Below are 21,598 nucleotides of genomic sequence, written 5' to 3' on the forward strand. Positions count from 1 at the left end.
CATGATAGGGTATGCGACCATCATTTTTCTGTCTGAAAATGTAACCTTTAGGTCTCAAATTATCTGAGAGAACTGAATTTGATATTTTCTCCTCTCCTCTTTAAATGGACCTATCGTGTTAAGTAATGATCTAATTTCCCCTCTTCAACTCTTAATGTGATCTCAATTTCAATAATATTTATTACAAGTTTTTTTTTATGATGTATTACAATTTAAAATATAATTTCGAAAATTTGGACCATACAGTAACAGTGCAAGAGTGGCTACTCTTTAGCTCAATCGGTAACGAATGGTGCTCTTTCTGTCGGAAATACTGTTTGAGCCCCCTTCTAAGACGCTGAAAGCCTTCATAAAGAGCTTTTTGATTGAATTCAGATGTTAGCCAGCCAGTAATGGAGGTGGTGGGACTTTTCATACCTTAAAACAGGACAGAAGAATGCATGTAATAGTATATACCGGCCTTAGACATTGATGCCAGCCTGGATTTGCCACTGTATGAAGTAATACAAATTATACGTTTGCAGATTTAAATTTTTACTTAAGCGAGAAGCAGTTTAGAGTTAAGTGCTGTGCTGTTCACCATGTATTTGATATTTAGTTTCCTGTTTCTTTGAAAAAACCATCAGCACTTCTATTTTTTTTTTTTTTTTGTAGAAATTGCTTGGTAGGTGAGCTCGACCCTCGCCTGAAGCTATCTTTAGTTCGCGTCATACACGACGATACTGCGAACAGCTGTAGTGTATATGGTTCCTAAGCCTAACTAGCATTAGTGTGAAATCATTCACGATCCGTATTATTGTATGGAATCGTTTTTTTTTTTTTTTTTGAGAAATCATCTAAGAAAAAAAAATGTGGTTGATTTTTCTGAGATGCTTGATTTAAACCAAAGGAAGAAATCTCAACGCTTTGTAATTTTTTTTTTTTTACTCCACCCAAACTGGTTGAAAAAAAAAAAAAAAATTATGAATTCAATGACTACACGATAAAAACTTTCGAGAAGATCTTTCGTATACCAATCGGGCGTCAGAAACAAACTACGATGCGAATATTCATCTCCTTCATTCTGTTATTAAAAAAAGATGTATTCGTATAAACGCATTTTTAGTGTTGTATAACATATTCTGTACTTACTCCATATGATCGCTAACGTGATAAAAATGGAAGCCCGAGTCTTTTCATGAGAGTTTGATACAAAAACTGATTTAAATGGTGTCTGGGCTAAGGGAGTTTAGGAACATGCACAACAAATGAATAACTTAATGTAGCACAATGTATTATGTATTTTATCTAAAGTAATATACTCAAACAGGATATTTTCTGAGTTCTGACTAAATTTAATCTGAATATATGCCGTTACGCATAGCGAATATGCAATGTAACTAAAAAGAACAGCATTGAAGAAATAAAAAAATAAAAAAAGCTTAATTCGAAATGTTTTTTTTTTTTTTTTCATTAATGGCAAAAAATTGGCGTTTATTTTTTAGGTCAAATTTTTTCGCCATTTCATTTGCGAATAATTCCAGAAAACAGCGACTGTTTTAATTACGTAATTGCTAGTGAAAGTAATAATTTAAATGTAACTAATTCCACACAAAGTGGCAAAGATAATTTAAAAAGGGAAAATTAAAAACAGCAAAGTTAAATCCTACTGGAGTAGATCTACCTTAAGTAGATGGGAGAGACCTTCATGCCACAAAAGTAATTCCATAAAATCTTGTAATCCTAGCCACCAAAGTTCTTTAAATAAAAAAAAAAAAAGGAAAATTGCTTCCTTGACTTATTAGAACTGTTTGTGGACTCGTCATGATAAGCTTATGAAAAATGGTATAAATCTCCGATTCATTTATTTTTATTTATTTATTTTGTGAGATGGACACTCAAGACCTAATTAAACATTACCTACTAGTGAGAAAACCGCTCTTCTTTCCTGTAAAGTAACCACTGAGGTATCATTACAGGAAGTATTTGGTTTGCTTTAGCGGTTTCATTTTTTTTTTCTAATGAATTGCGACCGAAGCAACTAAGGCTATTTAGCCAATTAAAGTGAAGGAAGAAATAATTCAGCAGTAGTGATTTAGTAATTACTCAATGGAGAAAAAAAAAATCCATGTCTAATTATAAATCTGTAAGATGTCAACATTGGTAACTATTGTAACCAGTCTGACGTTATTAGCAAACAACTAAATATTTCCGCTCAGACATTTCCTGTATCATTAATGCACAAGTTAAATAGCAGCTGCCCTAGTGTAGACTCCTATGGCACAGCACTATGTACGTGGGCCGGACTCTGCTCCTCCAAGAACTCTCTCACTGCATGGAACTCTATCTTGTCAAGTCCCTCATCGAAATTAGCTGTTTTGTTTTGTTTTTTTAATGAAAAATCAATAAATGGAGGCATGACCTAACCACCACAAAATATGGACACTCATAAAGTACCCTGTTGCTATCCATCCCCTTCTGGATTTTTTCCCTTTAACTTCGATACCGCAACCACTGCTGAGTTGCTGATTGGCAGATAATTTGCTATGTCTTGGAGCTTCCTTTATGCAACAGAACTACTGTCTCTTCTTTATACCTCAGTAAGATCCCAAGCTAAAGCTCAAACAATTTGGTCAGTGGCACTGCTAATCCCTATCCCTTTCGTAATACGCAAGCTGATCTGCCATCTAATCACATAGCTGTATTAGCAAACAACTAAATATTTCCGCTCAGACATTTCCTGTATCATTAATGCATAAGTTAAACAGCAGCTGCCCTAGTGTAGAGTCCTATGGCACAGCACTATGTATCTGTGTTCAGGTTATATCCTACATACCTCATTCATCTATTTTCACTTCAGCCATTATTACATTGCAAATCTCCATTTGGATGATATACCCTTGCAAAGTGATCTCTGATTAACATATCTACAGGATCTGGTTGTCATACAGCTGGCATTCAAATTCATTCCACCGCAATAATTCTTCCTTTTACTTGACGCATACTGAAATTAGCTGGGATTACGCAATGAATTAGCTCAGCTAATTTCCTCTTATACTACGATTTTACCTTCCTTACCATACTATCACCCTTCAGATCTGTCCTGTATATGACTCACGAACTTGCTGATCACCTTTCCGCCTACGTTCCATCAAAAAAATAAAAGTGTACTGCTAAGTAGCTTTTCCGAGTTTGTTGTTATTACCAGCTCCGTAATAAACTGAATATTCTTTTTCAGAGTTCCAAAGTGCCCTTGTAAGAAAGGTTTGTAAACGCACTTATTAGTCAATTATTCCATTAATAACACGAGAGAAAATGCATTAAGATAATTTCTAGAAATGTGTTTCTTTATTCCCAGGCTAGTCTCCAACTTTATTTGCTGTTGTAATTGATACACGGGGAGATTAACTGTGCGCAATTTTTTTAAAGCTTATTTCTAGAGGAAAAGGATGTTCATTATAATACAATGAATGGGGCGGAGAAGGAATTATGGAATGTGATAAAGGAAGATAACCGACAGCATAGTCGTGTTTTTCTTATCACCATTCTGCTTGGCATGTCGCATTTAATTTGTGATAATATCTGCGTTTACGACAATCGTTTCAATAAACAAGATACGAATACCTAATCCAAGGTTCAAACATTAAAATTTTAATCAGGTGTGTAACTATACCGTAAAAATTAGAGGATGTCAAGTCAAGATTTAAATGAAATATTTATTAATATATTATTAATAAAATGTTCAAGATAAAAACAACAGATTTCTTTGCTTTTAGGAAAGAATGACGCTTCTACACATGTGGGCGGAGATTTTACACGTAAGAAGACGTCATTGCGCATAAATTAACATATTAACCAACGAGGCGTAGCGTGTTCTAATTTAAATATTAATTACTAAGGAAAGAGGGACAATATGAAGAATAAAATGGTGTACTCACTGTGCTAATGGCATTCAATTTTGTTTAATTCTCGTCTATCGTCTGCTAAAACAAACTGCAGGAGGTTAGTTCGATTAATCTGTTAGATTTCCACGTGTCCGATTTGCTACAACTTTGAGAATATTCGTGTAATAGCGATCTATGCCAGCAGTTCAACTTGTGGTCAGCGAATCCCTGGGGGGGGGGGGGGGGTCAGATAACATCTGATGGTGTGCGCAAAAAGATTCATTTTTGAGAACGAATATTTCACGTTATGAACAGCTTTGATGTATTACCACGGACTGTACAGATCGGCAACGCATTGTGGAACCTCGATTTAAGTTCAATGTGTATGTCACATCAGAGTATCTTTACGTTAGTCACTATTAGCTACAGTTAGACGACAGCGCAAATATTGCGAACTGCATTATTTGCACACTTTAAGATGAATTTCGTCAACTTCAACCCCATCCACAGGGACCCGCAGTATTTTTCAAATCAAAATAGGGATCCCCGCTATCAAAAGGTTAGGAACCGCTGGTCTACGCGATAATTCCTTTCCCCCTCCCCAATCTGGTGTTAACCATTGCCCTTTCCTCTATAGCTTCAAAATCCGCGTCTCTCATTATTAGTACATAGAAGTATATGTTAGCAAAATAGCTGAGCGACTGTAGTAGTTAAAATGCAGCAATTTTATTTAGATATAATTAGAAGGCACTGCAAGAACGATATTTTGACTTTATGACTAATTAGGCGTTTGCAAGTCTATATTGAGCATTGTCCAGAAAGTTAATTTAGCGAGTAAATTCATGTTTCAATGGTAAAGTATTTTTTAAAAAGTCAGGCTTGACTTTTTAAAAAAAAAATTTAAATTACCATGATTTTTCATCATTATTATTTATCAACGGTAGTAAAGAAAAAACGCAACGAATTCTAGCCGAAGCTCCTAATGTTTAAAATACAGCAGTCAGGGTACAATTGTACCGTGCAGAGGAAACACACAATCCTTTCAACAACTGGCACTATAAGATTGTTTTCGATGGGGTACTGTTTTACAACTTAAGTGGGTTTAGCTTACTTTTGAAATTTTTGTTCCCTCTTATATTGTAATAAGGTCTCATCATTAAACAGTGAATTCTCCAGACCATTTACCGTACTCCCCCATGACGTTCTGCTCCAAACTGAATTCAGTGCAATGAAAACAACGAACCAGATACTGTTTCGCATCTGCAAACAACACAACTATCAACACCCACCAAACGACTGGATTCTGTCAGTCCACGATTTTTCGTGTGTACAGTAAGTTCTGGTTTTCTACCAAGGCAAAAACTATTTTTTAGTTAGTTTCACGCTCCCCCCAAGTAAAAGTTCTAACATCATTATTTCTAAAGGTGAGGATTTAATAATTTACTTGGTCTTCAAAAACATTTTTTGTATCACTGAACAATATTAATGAATTCAGATCTGACACTGTGCTCTTGAAAGATACTAAGATATTAGATTTTTTTTTTCTTTTTAACGTAAAAGCAAATGGTGGGGAAGGAGAAAAAATTCTAGATTAGATACCTAATTTCAATTTCGTTTTAATAGATGAAGTTTGTTTTCAGATTTGAACGTATAATTTACCCGTATAGGTAATTGTTTTTCTGCATTAAAATATTTGAACTATGTGCCGTATTAACTAATATGAGACTGGTCTCTATAGGATAGTATAGAGGCCAATAATGACACTAATTGTATTATAATTTCTGCCACATCGTGTGTGAGATGAATATTGAAAAAATAAATTTTAATCGTCCAATATGCACAGTATATGTCACTAATTGGGGATGTCTTAAGGGTGTTCTATTTTACACAAATACTTCGTTCTTTAATTTTATTGTATACGCTACCTGTAATTGGTCTATTGGAAGGAATTTTGTCGTGCGTATGTGTATACACACAAAAATGTGACGCATAACTGTACTTAATTGCGCTAGATCGGTGTCGTTGAGCGCATGTTATAATCTTTTACATTATAACCGGAATAATTATTTCACTTATAATGGTGACGCTGCGTATGGACTGTTACCGAAAATAGCGATTATCCTACTACTAGAAAAGCCAGAAATTTTGAAATTATGAACCAATTTCAAAATTTTTTATTATAATAGGTTTTTGCTGTTAGTACACATTCCTAAAAATAAAGTATTTTACATTGCACCCACATATGTTAATTAATCGCTTATAAATGTAGTTTTAAAATTGATGTTCTGACAGTTCCAGTGGAATTGGAGTGGGGAATGTGGAGTTCACCCAAAGCGATGAATGAAACAGCATCAGAAAAATAGACTTCTTGCTGTGTTAACTTGCGTTATCGTCTACAAATAAGAGAATTTTTTGATAATGCCAACAGTATTCAGCAAAGAAATATTTGTATGTTATTACTCTACATTGTTTTCTGAAAGAAACAGATTTCGAATTGGAAAAATCTCTAAATCCAGAGAAGTTTACTCGATTGGAGGACTGGGAAGAGGAGAACGTTGTCTTCAAATAAAAGCTATAATGTTCAGTCCGTAATGTATGAAAGATTATTCATTGAACAGTAGGAGTAACCACCGCTATAAATGAAGGAAAGAAGCCTTTCGAATTCCCATTTTTTTAAATTTTTTTTTTTGGGGGGGGGAATCCTAAAGAATGAACCTACGTAATTAATTATTATGAAAACATCCATTTTTTATGTTGACAGAATTAAACCAAATTAGCATTCAAAAAGTTGCTGACATGTATTGATCCCATCGGAAGTCTTTTCTGTAGTCATAATAGATTCAGTTTAAATCCGAGAACTCCGAACTAATTTGCTTTTTACTGCCAAGAGGCAGTCTTACAAAGAATTACAAAAATGATTTGAGAAAACCATGAAGATAGTTCTCTTATACACAGATGGTGTGTCATTCCTAAAACAACTGAACATAAATTTGTAATCTTTACCCATCTACGTCGTTTTGTGCGTATCACGAAATCTGTCCTACATTAATGCCATTGATTAGTTAGGGCTTAAATACTCCAGAAACTGTGCTTTAGAGACCAAATATGAGACTTGCTTTTTTTTTTTATGCCACTGAAGGCATACAGGACGAAAAGCACCCACCAGAAACATTTACGAACTTCTATTTTTGGAGCTTTTCAATCGGCCATTCTAGCGAAACTGAAATTCGAAAAGTCTTAGTAATGACTCCATAAAACTAAATTTCATGAAATTTGGTTCAGCCCGAGTGGAGTTTTTTGTTTACAGATGGATAACATTTAAGATATGCCTTCTGTGAAATGCACCTACAAGCAACTTTACATTGCTTGATTTCTTCCTTTACACAGATCACAGCTCATGCCGGGAGTCAAGTATAATGCATAGGTTAGTCAGATATAGTACCCTTTGAAGGTGGCAGAGGAGCAAAAGAACTATGGTAAATAGTATTAAATTTCCTTTCTCACTTATTTTTTTAATGATTCTTGTTTTGCTTATGTCTTTTTTTCGGTTGTTTAATTATTAAACACTGGCGTGTAAGGGAACTTGACCTAATAGGTTAATGAAATAAGTTTTCCAAAAACTTACTGTATTAACGATTTCCAAATAGCTGTAAACTTCGTAGACTGTTCGTTTTTGGTTTATTTCAACATCCATTTGCCTCGAAGGCAGTACCTCAACACGGAAATCGTTTAAGAAATATCCTGCTTCGCTACTGACTTTAATTTCCTTTAAGCGGATAGAAGGCTATGTGAAAGGTATGGTTGTAATGAACTTCCCAATATCGCATGAACTCAGACAGCTTAATATGGGCATGATTTATATCTGCATGTGTAAATTTCCAGCTCCCCTTCCTTTCAGTAGCTTTTCAGACAGATGCTTTTGTAACACTATGAAAGTTATACCAACAGATAATCTAAATGCAATACTTCATTATTGTACTATCACAAGGGAAGTGATCTGTTCTTTTCGGGCCATAATGTAAATTATCTGAAATTAGATCTTAGCTCAGCGAAACAATCTTAATGAAACCCTTTTTCCCCTCAAAAACTTCGTCTCGGATTATTATTATTTTGAGAATTAATATATTCCAGTACATTCCTTCCCTTGGCCGCCGTTAGAGGTCACTGTGAGACTTTAAAATTAGGGTTAAACTATCTTGCAATCACGCGTTTTCCCGAGTCTGGTAATGAATAAATTTCTTCATTTGTCTTCATGTGCCTATATGTTATATATAGGTTCTGTGTTAATAGAAAATAAACTTTCCGGTTTTTTACATTTATTTTGCTATGTTTATTATTATTATTTTTAAATATTGATATGCTACTGGCTGCGGCTTCAAAGGGAAATTGCGATGCTTACTGCAACAACAAATATGTTCAGCGTTATTCACCAGTGAAGGTGTCAGACAAACACAAGAGGGGTCTGTTTTTGTTAAATCACTTACATTTATTTAGAAGTTCAGTTGGTCTACCACTTCGCAATATACAGCTTTAGTGCTAGCTCTTGTACGAGCAAAGATTTACGAAAGAGTACTACGTCATGTTACGACTGCAATTGATACCATACCATAAATTTATGATTTTATTAGGCGCACAGAACTGGACATTTAATTTATTCAATTGTTTAATGAGCGAACATAATTCTTTATGAAATTCATGATTAGCATAATGAACAGGTATGTTCTACAATAGCTATTAATGTTGAGCTGCTTGAATGAAATTAAACAATATTCCGTTTTGGCATAGTAAATCACAATCTCATAATGCAAGGGAAGAAAAAGCAATGCAAATATGTAGACAATCCTATTGTATTGAGAGTAGAGTGGGTACATATTGATATGACCCAGGTTTGTAGAACGCAGTAATTTATTATTTGAAGAAACTTCTATGTGGTCTTTCAAATCTTATTACAAATGAATTAGTCTCATTACGCTTCTATTATATTTATTTATGGGAATTTCAATAAGTTATTATTCTCATTGTCTTCAGGCAATTAGTGCTATTAGCATTCAGAAAGCGGTGCATTACCATGATTAACTCTCGAATAAATACTTTAGTTCTAATTTTAAAATAAGAAAAATGAAGGCGGAAAGACAATTTACGTGTACGAGTAATTACAGCATGTCAGAAATCACTCCCAAGGTCTCTTACACTTACTACGTAGATAAACGAGTCTTTCCAGCTGTCTTTTAGCTCATCGGTCTCTTACTGAGGAGGGAAAACGTCAGCTTCACTTTTCAATTGCATTGGTTAAAAAAAAAAAAAAAAAAAAAAAAAAAAAAAAAAAAAAAAAAAAAATGCTGCAATCAGTCCTTTTTTGGTTAAAAGGTCGTCAGAGAAAAATGTTAACATGGTAAATAATGTCATGTACGAAACGCGAAAAGAAAAAAGATTCCAAACGGGGAATGTACAATTCACAGAAGATTGTGTTGAATGTTCGTTTTCACTGTGAAAATATTCGACTTCATTTGGCTGATAAAACTATAACGTCAAGACCTTAATTCTTCTTCACTCACCCTAAAATACAGACATCGACTCAGGCGACTTAATTCTCTAAAACATTTTGCACGCTTTATTTTATTTTTATTGTTATTATTTTTTTTTTTTTGTGACCTCGCCCACAATCATACTCGTTTCGCTCCATCCCCACGATCGAAAATAGTTCTGATGTTGTGCAAGATGACATAGCATGCATACTTACAACATACTGACAGGATGGTATAATCCAACCACGGAGAAATTTGTCGAAAACGAATTATTCAAAAACATTCATGACCACAAGTGGATTCGATTCATGTAGAGAATATCATTGAGCTCAACAAGGACATCGTTATTTCGCATTGCCGTAGGCAGCAGCGTAGGTCTAATTAAAATCAAGATCTAGAACAGCAATCATGAAGGCTTACTAGTGTTTTCTGTTCCCATTTCTTTATTTTGAAAGAAATGGCAAGAAATAATTTAAAATAAGCTGTAGGATTAAGAACAATTCAGTATATGCGTGACAATTATGTCGACACAGTTTTTCACATAAGCTTTGTAGGTCAAACATCAGAAATAGAGGGAAAGATTTAAATGGGTGAAAGTAATCTGATTTATTAACTGAAGTAGATGGGATTTAAGTCTGCTCTAAGTATTAAATCTAAACATACAGCCCACTTTTTTTTATATATAAATTTACAGTTGAAGTAAAACAACTCCAGGTAAAGGCTGAACTTTAGGTTTGTCTCAGCCTTTAACCTGTTTATATATACTCAATGTCCTGTCATGACAAAGTGATTTGATTTTATAAATCTAATATAATAGTTACGCTTACGGTCGTTTTTCTGGCTGGTTAGACTTTTTTTTTCAGGATGAAAAAAAAAAAAAATCAGAATCTCTCATATGGTGATAGTATTTGAAAGTTACTGATCAACTCTGTTTCATTTGGTTCGAGGTTCTTGAGTTCTAAATGCGACTCGAACTCGAGTCTGTACAATGAAAGGACTCTTCCGTAGCGCAATCGTGAGGATGTCGAGCCATTTGACCCTAGGTATGAAAAATAATCCAGTAAACGATGCGATATACTTTAATTAGGTGATGAATTTATTACCCCGGACAGTGTAGAAAACACGCAGTTAACAAATATAGAATGACGAAGGCAAAATATACATGTAGATTTTGTCTTCGTCAGCAGTTACTAGTAGGAAATGAAAGTATTGTTACCGAGACTTCGCTACGGAGACTTTTTTCTCCATTCTAAAAGAAATAAAACTATTTCTACGTAGTCTCAATTCCTTGATACTTATTTTTGGATATTAATTAAATTGCAATTATTAACACGTTTCATCATAAACCTGTGATAACTTTCACGCGCGCGCACACACTAATACTTGCTATACTAAATGTTGGTGAGGTAGCAATGCTACTTTACGAGGGAATTATAGAACAAGGTGGTTTAAAGTTGTCATTCTTGTCCAATAGCATTCTATGTCTGTAGATAAGTGTTCATGGGACCGGTTTTCCTATTTCGATGGGATGGGGAGGATTTTTTTTTTTTTTTTTTTTCGGGTCAACCTACTTTTTTAAGGTTTTATTAACTTAGCTTACATTTTTCATTTAAAAATCTTCATTTTTGCAAGTGAATAAACCGAACTTTTACTTTATAGAAAATGCTTTAGCTATTTGACACTGGATTTAGACTAGCAACAGAATAATTGATTCGGAGAGAACAGAATATCTGCACAGCAGTGCAAGCTGAAACGATACCGTGCTGCATATTATACTCCTGCAACAGAAACGCAATTGCTGAAATCATTACGAAAGACATCGAGCCAAGAACAATTTCCTTTCAGTTTTCAGGTTGAAACAAAGCCAGCGAGTATTTTTTTAAAAACCAATAAGTGAGTAGAAGATTACATGAGTCTCGTGAAGCCTCCATAATCTCGCTTTTAATCCCATTGGACTAAATGCACTTTTAGTCCATGTGCCTGGAACACCTACAAGTAGGTGTTCCAGGCACTTTTTTTTTTTTAATGGAAACCAGATCAAGTTATTTAGGTCAGTTAAGGTAGGTTTTCAATCATACTTTCGCTGGGCACCTCGAAAATGAAATGAATGTATTATTACTATGCCCCTAAAAGTTATATTAGCGGTCTATTTTTATGCATTTCAACCAAAACCAGTTCTTGGAAACAGTCCTGTAAAGTGTGTTAGGAGGAGTAGCTGGCACTGAACGCTGACGTTCTTGCAACGCTCTTCTATATTTTGCAGCGGTAACTTTACGTCAGAAGTACAGGCCACTCAAGAAATCACGATAAGTCTGCGACCTACCACGATGCCATAATCTTACCCATCTACAATTCGATCGGTTGCAAATGTCTTAATTCTGTTAAGTTGTTCATCAGAACAAGTAGAAAAATTTTGCTTTCTGCAAAAATAAACTTGGAATGGAAGATATTCAGTCTTCCCTGAGACCAACCAGTTTTGAATTTGAATAATATCTATGTGTAAGATTTTTTTCGAAATGAACGACATTTCTAAGTCCTTCCTTTCTCATCAGCAGTGTGATTGGAAGTCAATGATTCGTGTAAATACATGGATGAGACAGCCAAATTCGAATAATAAAATAAGAGAATAAGAAAGCGAATGTTGATATTCAGTTAATATTTACGCTGGATTTTTCCCCCATGATTTTTATCTAACGTCTTATACAGCTAATGATAGCATGATTTCAATAATATAATGATAATGCATCGTGTTTCTATATTTTAAAGAACTAATTCAAATAGTAAAAATGCGGACTACTATGTTACGCAGGAAATATTTCATACAAGTCGTGGATGCGATATTATTATTCGTGCCACCTCCAAGGAGTCTGAAGACTCATCGCGGGAGGACACCTATTGTACATATGATAGTTTCAAAGAGAAATCTGCAACCAGTATGATTTCAGCTATGTTGATCACATTTAAATCATGCGATCACCAAAAAGGTGAACACAAACTGAAATATGTGGAGATATTATTCAAAACCATATTTTTTGGAATCCGCTTAAAGCTGTAACTTATCGATAATGGATTTAATGTGGATTGGCATAGCAAAAATGTATGACTAAATGTTGTAGAATACCGTACAATCTCTAAAACTTGGATAACTAACGTTTGTCGGGTATGCACATTTAATGTGCATCGACAAGGAATCTAAATTAGCTATTCTCATGCTCTGTTCATTCGTTCATTTTTAGTCAGTGTTTTTGGGAGACGGATGGTTTGATTAGCTACATTGAAATGTGGCCAAGTTCCGGTTTTGTGGTCGTAATCGATAGTAATTATTTGGTCGTAGATAGCCTAATCTACAACCAAAGAATTCTTTTCCTCCGAAATTAATAACCTTCGATTTAATTCCTCTAATTAGAAGTAATACTACAAAAAAAAATTCAATAGAAACATATGAAACAGGTGCTTTAAACAAAGCAGAGGGGGTAAAGTAGGCGCAGGCCTTCAATCTCATTTTTGATCTCCCACTCTACTTCGTACAAACACTAACTTCCACTACTTGGAAAGAAGTCAACGGACACACCCACGGGCAAGGTGCATCGTGCCATGTAACGAGTCACGTGTTTGTAGGCGGTAAAAATTGGAGGAATATGATGCTCCCAAGTCGCTATCCGGGTGAAATAGCTGCGAGAAGGGAACTGACGGAGTTTGAAAGATGCATTGTGATAGGATGCCATGTTGCAGACCTATCTCTTCGGCGAAATTTTCACAAAGTAGATTATCTCAAGTCAACAAGCGACACCATACTGAGATGGAAGCGCATGGAGTTAACTGCAAGTGGTGCCTTCAGCGGATGACCCAGTACACTCGCCAAACGTGACCGTAGGGTGATACGAAGGATAATATGTATGAAAACCGTCATTCGTTGGCTGATACTGAATACGGAGTTCCCGGCATCGACTAGAACACAAATCCGCATAAAACCATTAATAACTGAGGCTTACAACATAAGTTTCCAGGACAGAACCGCAGTATGCAAGCCCCACATTACCCAAAGCAATATGCAGCATCGTCTTCATTGGTGCAAAGAGTGTACAGTGGGATGTGGAAGCGTGGAAAGAAAGCTGTTATGTAGCTACGAATCATGTTGCGTTTACCGCTCAGATGGAAAAGTGTGGCGGATGCTCAGTTCGTATGGTCCTCTGTTTTGGCCTCGGACGTCTGTGGTGTCACGAACATTGAACTCCGAGAGGTATCTGAACATTCTGGACAGTTGCTTCCTACTTTGTGACGTTCCTACGGAAATGACCATTGTCTTTCAGTGAGACAATGCACCGTATCATAAGTACTTGCGTGGTTTTTGGACATGAACGTCACCACACTTGACTGGCCTCCAGAGAGCCATGATCTCAAATCTAGTGAACATCTGTGGGATGAAGTGGAGCGTCAGGTGAGGTCAAGGGACGTCCGCTTCCTAACAGTCCAGGACCTCATTACATACCTACAGGAAGATTGGTTCAAAATTCTCGATGAGCAATGGAAAATATGCCCCGTAGGATTGCTGCAGTCATCGCAGCCAAAGGAGGTCCTACATCTTAAGGTGGGCGTCATGGCTGTTTGTTCATCATACTATGTTGTCCGTTGACTTCTTTCCAAGCAGTGTATTTCTAGTGATGATCCGCAGTTATACCACTGGTAGTTGAACTTTTACAAAAAATACAGAGCGTCCATAAAGTTATGCATCACAAGTTTTATATTTTCTAGATCATTTTTTTAAACTTTAATTTAAATCCAACAGATTTTACTATTTGAGATATTCAATCTTCTGTTTAATTCAGAGAAAATAACTTTGGGACTTTTTTTTTTTTGAAAAACTTACGAAACGAATTTAGCTCGGATATGCTAAAGAACGTGCAAAGAAACCTTTTGAACGTTTACAGACTTATTTTGAGATAATCATAATTGTTTAACATGTCCTATCATCCTTAAAAGTATTTCATTTATTCTGTTTCTTTCTCATTAAAATAAGTGCTTATTTTTTTGAGATGGTACAGAGTATCGGCACCTTTACTGATAGTGACACACGGATGCAGTATCGCTTTATTCAACTTTTCCTGCTAGCAAAAAAATGCGTACCGACACCCATTGTATTACAAAAAGCGCTGGCTGTAATATTTCTCATATTTTCACACATTGGAAGGATGAGAGCAATCCATCATGGATTTACTGTTTCTTGATTCTAGGAATCAAGAAAAAGTAAATGAAAATAACTGTTAGCAACTTGTCAACATTTGTGACAATGTTCATGGGTATTTAAGTGCTTATGTATAATATCTCCCTCAAAAAGCGGCACTATTCTTACCCCAGATTAGGTATTCAGATTTTTGTAATTAAGAGTCAGTAATGCTATTCTAGTTATATTCTAATTATACTACGTCCAACCTTTTGATACGGGTTTCTGTCAATAATTAGAAGGAAATGGGGGAAAAGTTTTCTATTATTCAGATAATACAATTTTAGTCACTTCTTGAATATGAAGCGTTTCTAAACTCAAACTTTTCTTGGAATCAGTTGAATTTGTTTCATTTTCGTAAATAGCAATCCTGCATTCTAATTACAAATAAATATTAGGAATTCAGAGTTTTTGCATTTCAGTATTTATTTAATTATATAACAAATAGTTAGCAAAAATGATCTTTCAAATATCTGATGTGTATGAAAATTCTATTGAAAATTAAAAGATATCCACCCAGGATAAGATTACAAGACTTCGATAAACTGGCTTCAAATGTCTTCCTAAAAAGTCATTTCATTACAAAGATCAACCAGAAATCGCATAATTAAGTATATTAATTGGCAGAATAGTAAGATTGTTTTTAAATGTTGATGCAATTTCGGTGTGGTTGTCCTTGATAAGTCCTGTACTATATTTAATATTCTTTCACTATACGCGACAGCATCTTCACTGTCACTAGAGCCGCAGTGGTTCCGCTTTATTCAAGGACACAGGAAGACGTATTTTCCCTGTGATGTAGTCCGTAACGGGGTAAGGGGAAATGAAACTTGACTGGAGGTGTATAAGAATCATACACTAAGCTGAAATAAGTATGGGGACATACTGTTTGAGTGAAACATACTGATGCATTCCTGTCATCACGTGGCAGATTCTGCTATATAAGGCAAGTAAGTATGCAGCTAGGGTAGGGCTATACTGCCAATGACAACTAGAGAAACTAATGCCTTCGGAAGAGATGTTATAACGAGATATATATCAGTACTTATCCGTTGGTAATACTGCATCTTCGAAACTTAACTAGCCACCATAATCAACCGACAGACATGTGAGGGTGTCACCTCAGACAAATACGCAGGAAAACTAAGTTAACACTAAGATACCAAAGGATTCATTAAAGGCTAGTACGGAAATCTTAGCAGTCTGATGTGAGAACGAATCAACCAGAAGTTCAAAGAGCCTACGGAATTCAGGTTAGTAGTACTAGAACTATATACGCAGACAACTGCGCATGAGCGAAACAGCCACAGCAATCAACAGAGCAAACTATACTGCAGTTAAGAACATCAGACTATTCCGTATGCTGTTATTAGGAATCCCAGCGAAAGTAACAAACTATGAGGCCAGCGTATGCCTGCACAATGTTTTTTGACCAGCTACTTGCTTTGTGGGAGGAAAAAAAAATTACTATCTAAGTATGACATGAATGGTCTGTATACGTCGGAGATTCTTGATATGGAGATGATTGAAGCTATTTTTTCTGACCGGATGGACATGGCCATCATCAAAAACGCATTCTGCGCCCAGGAATATTATCTCAAGAGTTAAAAGTTGTTGGTGAAAGTAACAGCTCGGAGCTGTTCCTCTTGTTATGGACTCTGGTTTGTTGTAGTTCCCGGAAGGATGAAGGTGAACATGTATACAACACTTCCGGTCAATGCACTGCTTCCTATATTCTTCAGTTTTACTGAAGGCTTAAGTCTCTTTGAACAGTAGCAATGCCCCATGCCACGCATCAACTGCTATTGAGAAATGGTTTTTCACAAAATGTAAGAGTAGGGATGGCCGCAGAGCCATGATCAATTCTATATAATCTCTTTTAAGGACCACCTGGCAAACAAAGTTCTGTCCAATGCTTATTTCAATATATTGTATTAATCATTTAAAAAAAAAACTTATCTGCAGCAGAATGTAATGTTTCAGTGGAGTGATATAATGCATCCATTTAAAAATGCCTCTTGAAACGAATGTTTACTAGTAAGCTGTACTAATGAATAATTTCATCTTTAACTCGAGCAATACAAGTTATTACGTGATCATTTAGTGGCTAACTTGAATTATGAGTATTTTAGAATAATAAATTGATTCAAAGCATAAGAACATTTTCAAAGAGCAGTCTGTCGTTTAAATCACTCCACTTTGAATGAGTTGATTAAAAGGTAGTGATGAAACCTTAATGGGATGATTACCTTGATGGGCCTGTGTTTCATTCAGAATTTCTCCATGAGTGCAGGTCACAAAGATGCTTCCAACGATCTCGATCTTGAGCCTCTCTCATCCATGTTATACCCATAGATTTCACTAGTGGATCTTCCCATCTTATAGGTGGTCTTCCTGGTTTTCTCTTTATTCTTGGTTGTCAGTTGAGTATCCTATATGTTCATCTGTTATCCCTGAGTCTGGCTATGTGACCGGCCCATCTCATCTTGCTTTCATATACTGCAGTTACCACATCTTTTATGGCTGATCTCTTTCTTAGTTCCGTGTTTCTAACATGTTCCATTTTGCTGATGTTACAAATCCTACGTTCTATTGCACGCTGAGTTATTCTGAGAGTCCCTTCTTTTCTTGTCATGTTCCATGTTTCTGATCCATGTGAGTGATGGAAGAATGTCACTATTAAATAGTTTTGCCTTCGCAGAGATGTCAATATTTGGATCAGTAAGTGTTTCTTTTAGTTTGTTGAATGATAGCCATGCAGCTTTCTTTCTTTTTGCTAGTTCTTCAGATAAATCGTTATTCATTTTTATTGTTTGTCCGAAGTAATTGTAGGAGTCAACTTGTTCTATAGGAATGTTATTAATACATAGATGACTGTCACTTGTGTAGATTTTTTGATCCATGTTTTTTCTATATTCATTTCTAAGCCTATCTTAACGTGATGAGCAGCTTCAATTTTCATTTAAATAATTTGGTTCTGAGATGTGGAGAATGATACAAAGCTATGTGCAATTGAGTGCATGCTGTTGCGATGACCATGAATAAAAGTTTAATCCTAATTTCCGAGACAGGTACAGCAGAGCATAGATACTCGTAGGTTGGTTAGGAATGAAAGCACTTAGCTGGTACATAGATTAGCATGCTTGTCTGTCTGTTAACTGTTTCCTGCCGATGCCATAGCACGAACACAGACCTATTTCACTTGTTCGCACAAGGTTAGGACAGGGATACGACTTCATGTTGATTTTCCAGCCACTGCAAGTACGTAATGACTTCATTATTCTGGATTGACCAACGTGAAACTCATTCCTATCCTCGATGCTAAGGCTTTTGTAGTAGAATAGAATCCACGAGTGGGAAAAACCCAGAAATAGTCAGTTGAGAACGAAAAAGATCTCTTGTTGAACAAATCTCACATACCTGAAAGTATATGCAGTTATATTCACAAAAGACCGATTCCAAATCAAGATAATTTTGATGGAAACGAACTGCATAATACCACATTTTACATCATTATTATGCTTGAAACAAAGTTCTTTAATGTGAATGTTTTTGTATTGGGTATTAGTAAATTCATACTTCTGTCAGATCTTCATACAAGACTTAAGTTACCTTTGATAGACAATGCTGTTTATTTCCAAGAAATTCAAATATAAGAGGCATAATAGCTCAACCGACTGGGTATATGCATTTATATAAAGGAAGTATTATGTATAGTTATTGTTGCATTTAAATTTTATCATTATACTTAATGCATGTTTCTTTTCGTTTGTTATATCAGATTCGATAAGCCGCCCACTTTGAGATAATACGAAACATTTCGGTTAAGAGGATTTTTTTTTTTTTTTTTTTATCCATGTCAAATTTCTAAACGAAGGACGTGTGAAGCAATCGGATTGTTGGAAGCCTGCCAATTTTACATTAAGAATTCGGTTAAACAAGATATTTTAATGATAAATGATATAAACATACCGTTCGAGTGATTACTTATACAGATTATCTCAAAATAAAAAACTCAACACCGTAACGAAATGTCACTGATAGATAATAGTAATGCGTACACCAATCAAAATTGTAATATTAACCTTGAAGAGTTTAGAAGAGACGGTGATACAGAAAGACACTCTGTAGCCGAAGACAAAATGAAGGGGCGTTTTCGGAGCTCCCTGTCCTACTAACGGCCTTTTGTAACAGTTGCTGGTCAACTCCGCTACAGGATTTACAAGTGGCCTACTTGATAGTAAATAGGCGTCCTTGAGACGCGCGCGAAAAAAACCCAAAAAACCTCAGCCATTTTACATTAAATTTTTGCAACTCAACGCTAACACACGAGAAATCTTTTAACCGATGCTGAACTCCAATGAAAGAATTTAATACACAGTCTTGGTACTTTCCAGTACAAGATCACGAAATCTAAATTAAATCAACTGCGTCATAACAAAAATAACCACAATTTTCGGATTACTGTAGACTTCAACGCGGAAATGAATAATATATCCGGAAATAGCAAACTTTAAACGGTTTCGATTCTGTTGAATGACTGCTTATTAAAATGGCAATTCGTGACTTTAACAAGATTAATTAATGAGTTATTAATGACTAAACGTTTGCACCTTGTATATACAAGTAGAGCGTAGTTTTGACACGTCTGAGTCAAATGATACGATATTTGCAAAGATTCATAAATGGATATTCAAGTACTGATTTAATCAGTGGAAATGCATCAAAAAAATTTAGCCCAAGAGTATTAACTAATGTGATCAACTTATATCGTATTATTTTATCAGTGGTTATTTTGTAGGCTTGCACTATTCAGCGAGCATCTTAATAATCCCAGGATTCATTACAGGAAGCCCACACAATTCATCTATTCACACAATGTAAGCTCAGTCACCTCCAGCAATCCACTTAAACATGTTTTCAACATACCACATTAAGTAAAAAATCTTCTTCCCCTTTTAATAACGTATGTTTTTATCACACCTCTCTCTCTCTCTCTCTCTCTCTCTCTCTCTCTCTCTCTCGTCTATCAACATATTTCTGTTATAACGTTAGTCCATTTTCATATGAAGCATTCCATATGCATGTTTTGATCACGCCTACCCCTCTGATTCCTTTTTGCAAACTGGCTGGTCTCAATTTCTAGCAGCGCAGTTCTATATAGCTTGTGATCTTCAGATTAAACTGCATAACTTGCCCGCATTGAACTAGAACCATTATTCTTTGCTCACAATGTCAATTTATTCAACACATCCAGCAAGGAACTAACTTCCATCATTTACTACTGACCTTAATTTAGCATCAGCAAACTGGATATTACCCTATAAACCTACAATATCATTAATCGAAAATTAATTATATGTACAGACCTTGAGCCACACCTCTGGTCTCCTTCTCTTCTATTTTTCACCATATATCATATATTGATCGTGTGGCAGTCCCCCTGTTATCCATTTCACCAACTCCATAGTTTTCGCTCCAGTGTACTTTATCTCGCAGTGCTTTGTCAAATGCTTTTACAAAACCTAGCGATGTTGATATCATCAAATGCAGAATTGTCAAATCCTGAATCTCCTCCACTACAAAATGTTGTAGGTAATCAAACTTGATAATTAGTTTCCTCTCTCATGAACTAATCTACCAATGCATAACCACCTATATCTGCCTCTGTACCCTGAGGCTTATAGAAGCAGCAGCAACCAAAATATATTTTGCTTTGTTGGCCTTTATAACAGAAGATAAACTTAAATTCTCCCATAATCTTTACTGTCCTTTTAATAAGCATTTACTTTTGTAGGTTGCAAAAATGAGTTCGATACATGAATAGTTATTTTAAATTCGACATTTAATGAAGTTATAAAATCTGATAGTCCAGTTGACATTAGATAACAATCGCCTACATCGATCTCTTACCACCTGACGATCTATTTATTACACCAACAGATAAATACCTTCTAGAGGCTGTTAAGTGGCACATATTATCAAGCAATTCCACATTATCAAATAAGTTTGTGATAGTTCATATAAAATACCATGAATTTAGAAATGCAATGTCATAAACACTTCGTTAACTTATTTTAAAAAGCGTTTGCAATTTAGTTTATGCAACTGTCACTCTACTTCACTATACAGCAGTACAGGCGCGCCTTGTTTACTGCTCATGCGTATACTTACATCGTTAATCAAATATAATGAAATTCCGCACGGTATTTCTATTCAACAAATGAAGTGTGAAATAAGGTACTCACCAAACACTGTGACCCTGTGGTTCTTTTCTTCCAATTTTTTTTTCATAAATTTAGCTACTCGAATGTTATTTCGCCCCTCACGGACACTACTTAAAAACATAATAAGGTTAAACCCCATCTTTTTGGTAATGTCAACTGAGCGGCGAAATTTAGAAACTACAACCCCCGTTTTTGGGTAAGAAGTAGTTTTTTTAAAACCGAAATAATTAAAAACAGTGCCGCACGATATCTCGTAACTTCTGAACGGGAAAGAAGTTTAAGCGACAAACGATTTTACAATGCTTATAAAGCGCTCACCTGCCTTCTTTCAGCGCATGTGCGGAAACTAGTGCTTCTACTACTACTACTACGACGACGTACTTTAAACAAGTCGTTATTGCCGCAGCGCAAATATGACTCAGCGATTTTGTCGAGAATGGCAGGCGATAAGTATCCAGAAATATACCAAAGAATGAAAAATTGTGAAATAATAACTGCTGTTCATTTATATTTCTAGGGAAATAAATTAACTAATACGAGGACCTGAAATTCTCTGTTCATTCACATACAGATATCAGTAACTTATGACACTTTGCCAGTAGACTGGCAAACGCTAAACGCTTTAGAGTAACCAATGGCAACATGTTGCATAATAGAGCAACACGTTAGTGTAGCTCCGAGACAATCACATGGTTCATAGTTTCCTAGGGAACCTGAGAATCAATTCTCATTATTGAGAATTGTTTCTCAGGTTATGAATGA

At 35.5% G+C, this 21,598-nt stretch overlaps 1 protein-coding gene across 1 annotated transcript in view; it reads right to left on the minus strand.

Moving 5' to 3' along the window:
• Positions 1 to 21,302, minus strand: part of LOC150094733 (uncharacterized) — a 31,951-nt gene extending 10,649 nt beyond the window's left edge. The window contains exon 1 of the mRNA XM_090411291.1: positions 20,858 to 21,302. Within this exon, the coding sequence (XP_090267417.1) occupies positions 20,858 to 20,975 (118 nt within the window). The 5' untranslated portion in view covers positions 20,976 to 21,302. The remainder of the gene's footprint in view (positions 1 to 20,857) is intronic.
• Positions 21,303 to 21,598: the final 296 nt, after the last annotated feature.

The sequence above is a fragment of the Typopeltis vanoorti genome, chromosome 21 (genome assembly GCF_054136105.1).
Source record: "Typopeltis vanoorti isolate ZY-2024b chromosome 21, IOZ_Tvanoo_1.0, whole genome shotgun sequence".
NCBI lineage: Eukaryota > Metazoa > Arthropoda > Arachnida > Uropygi > Thelyphonidae > Typopeltis > Typopeltis vanoorti.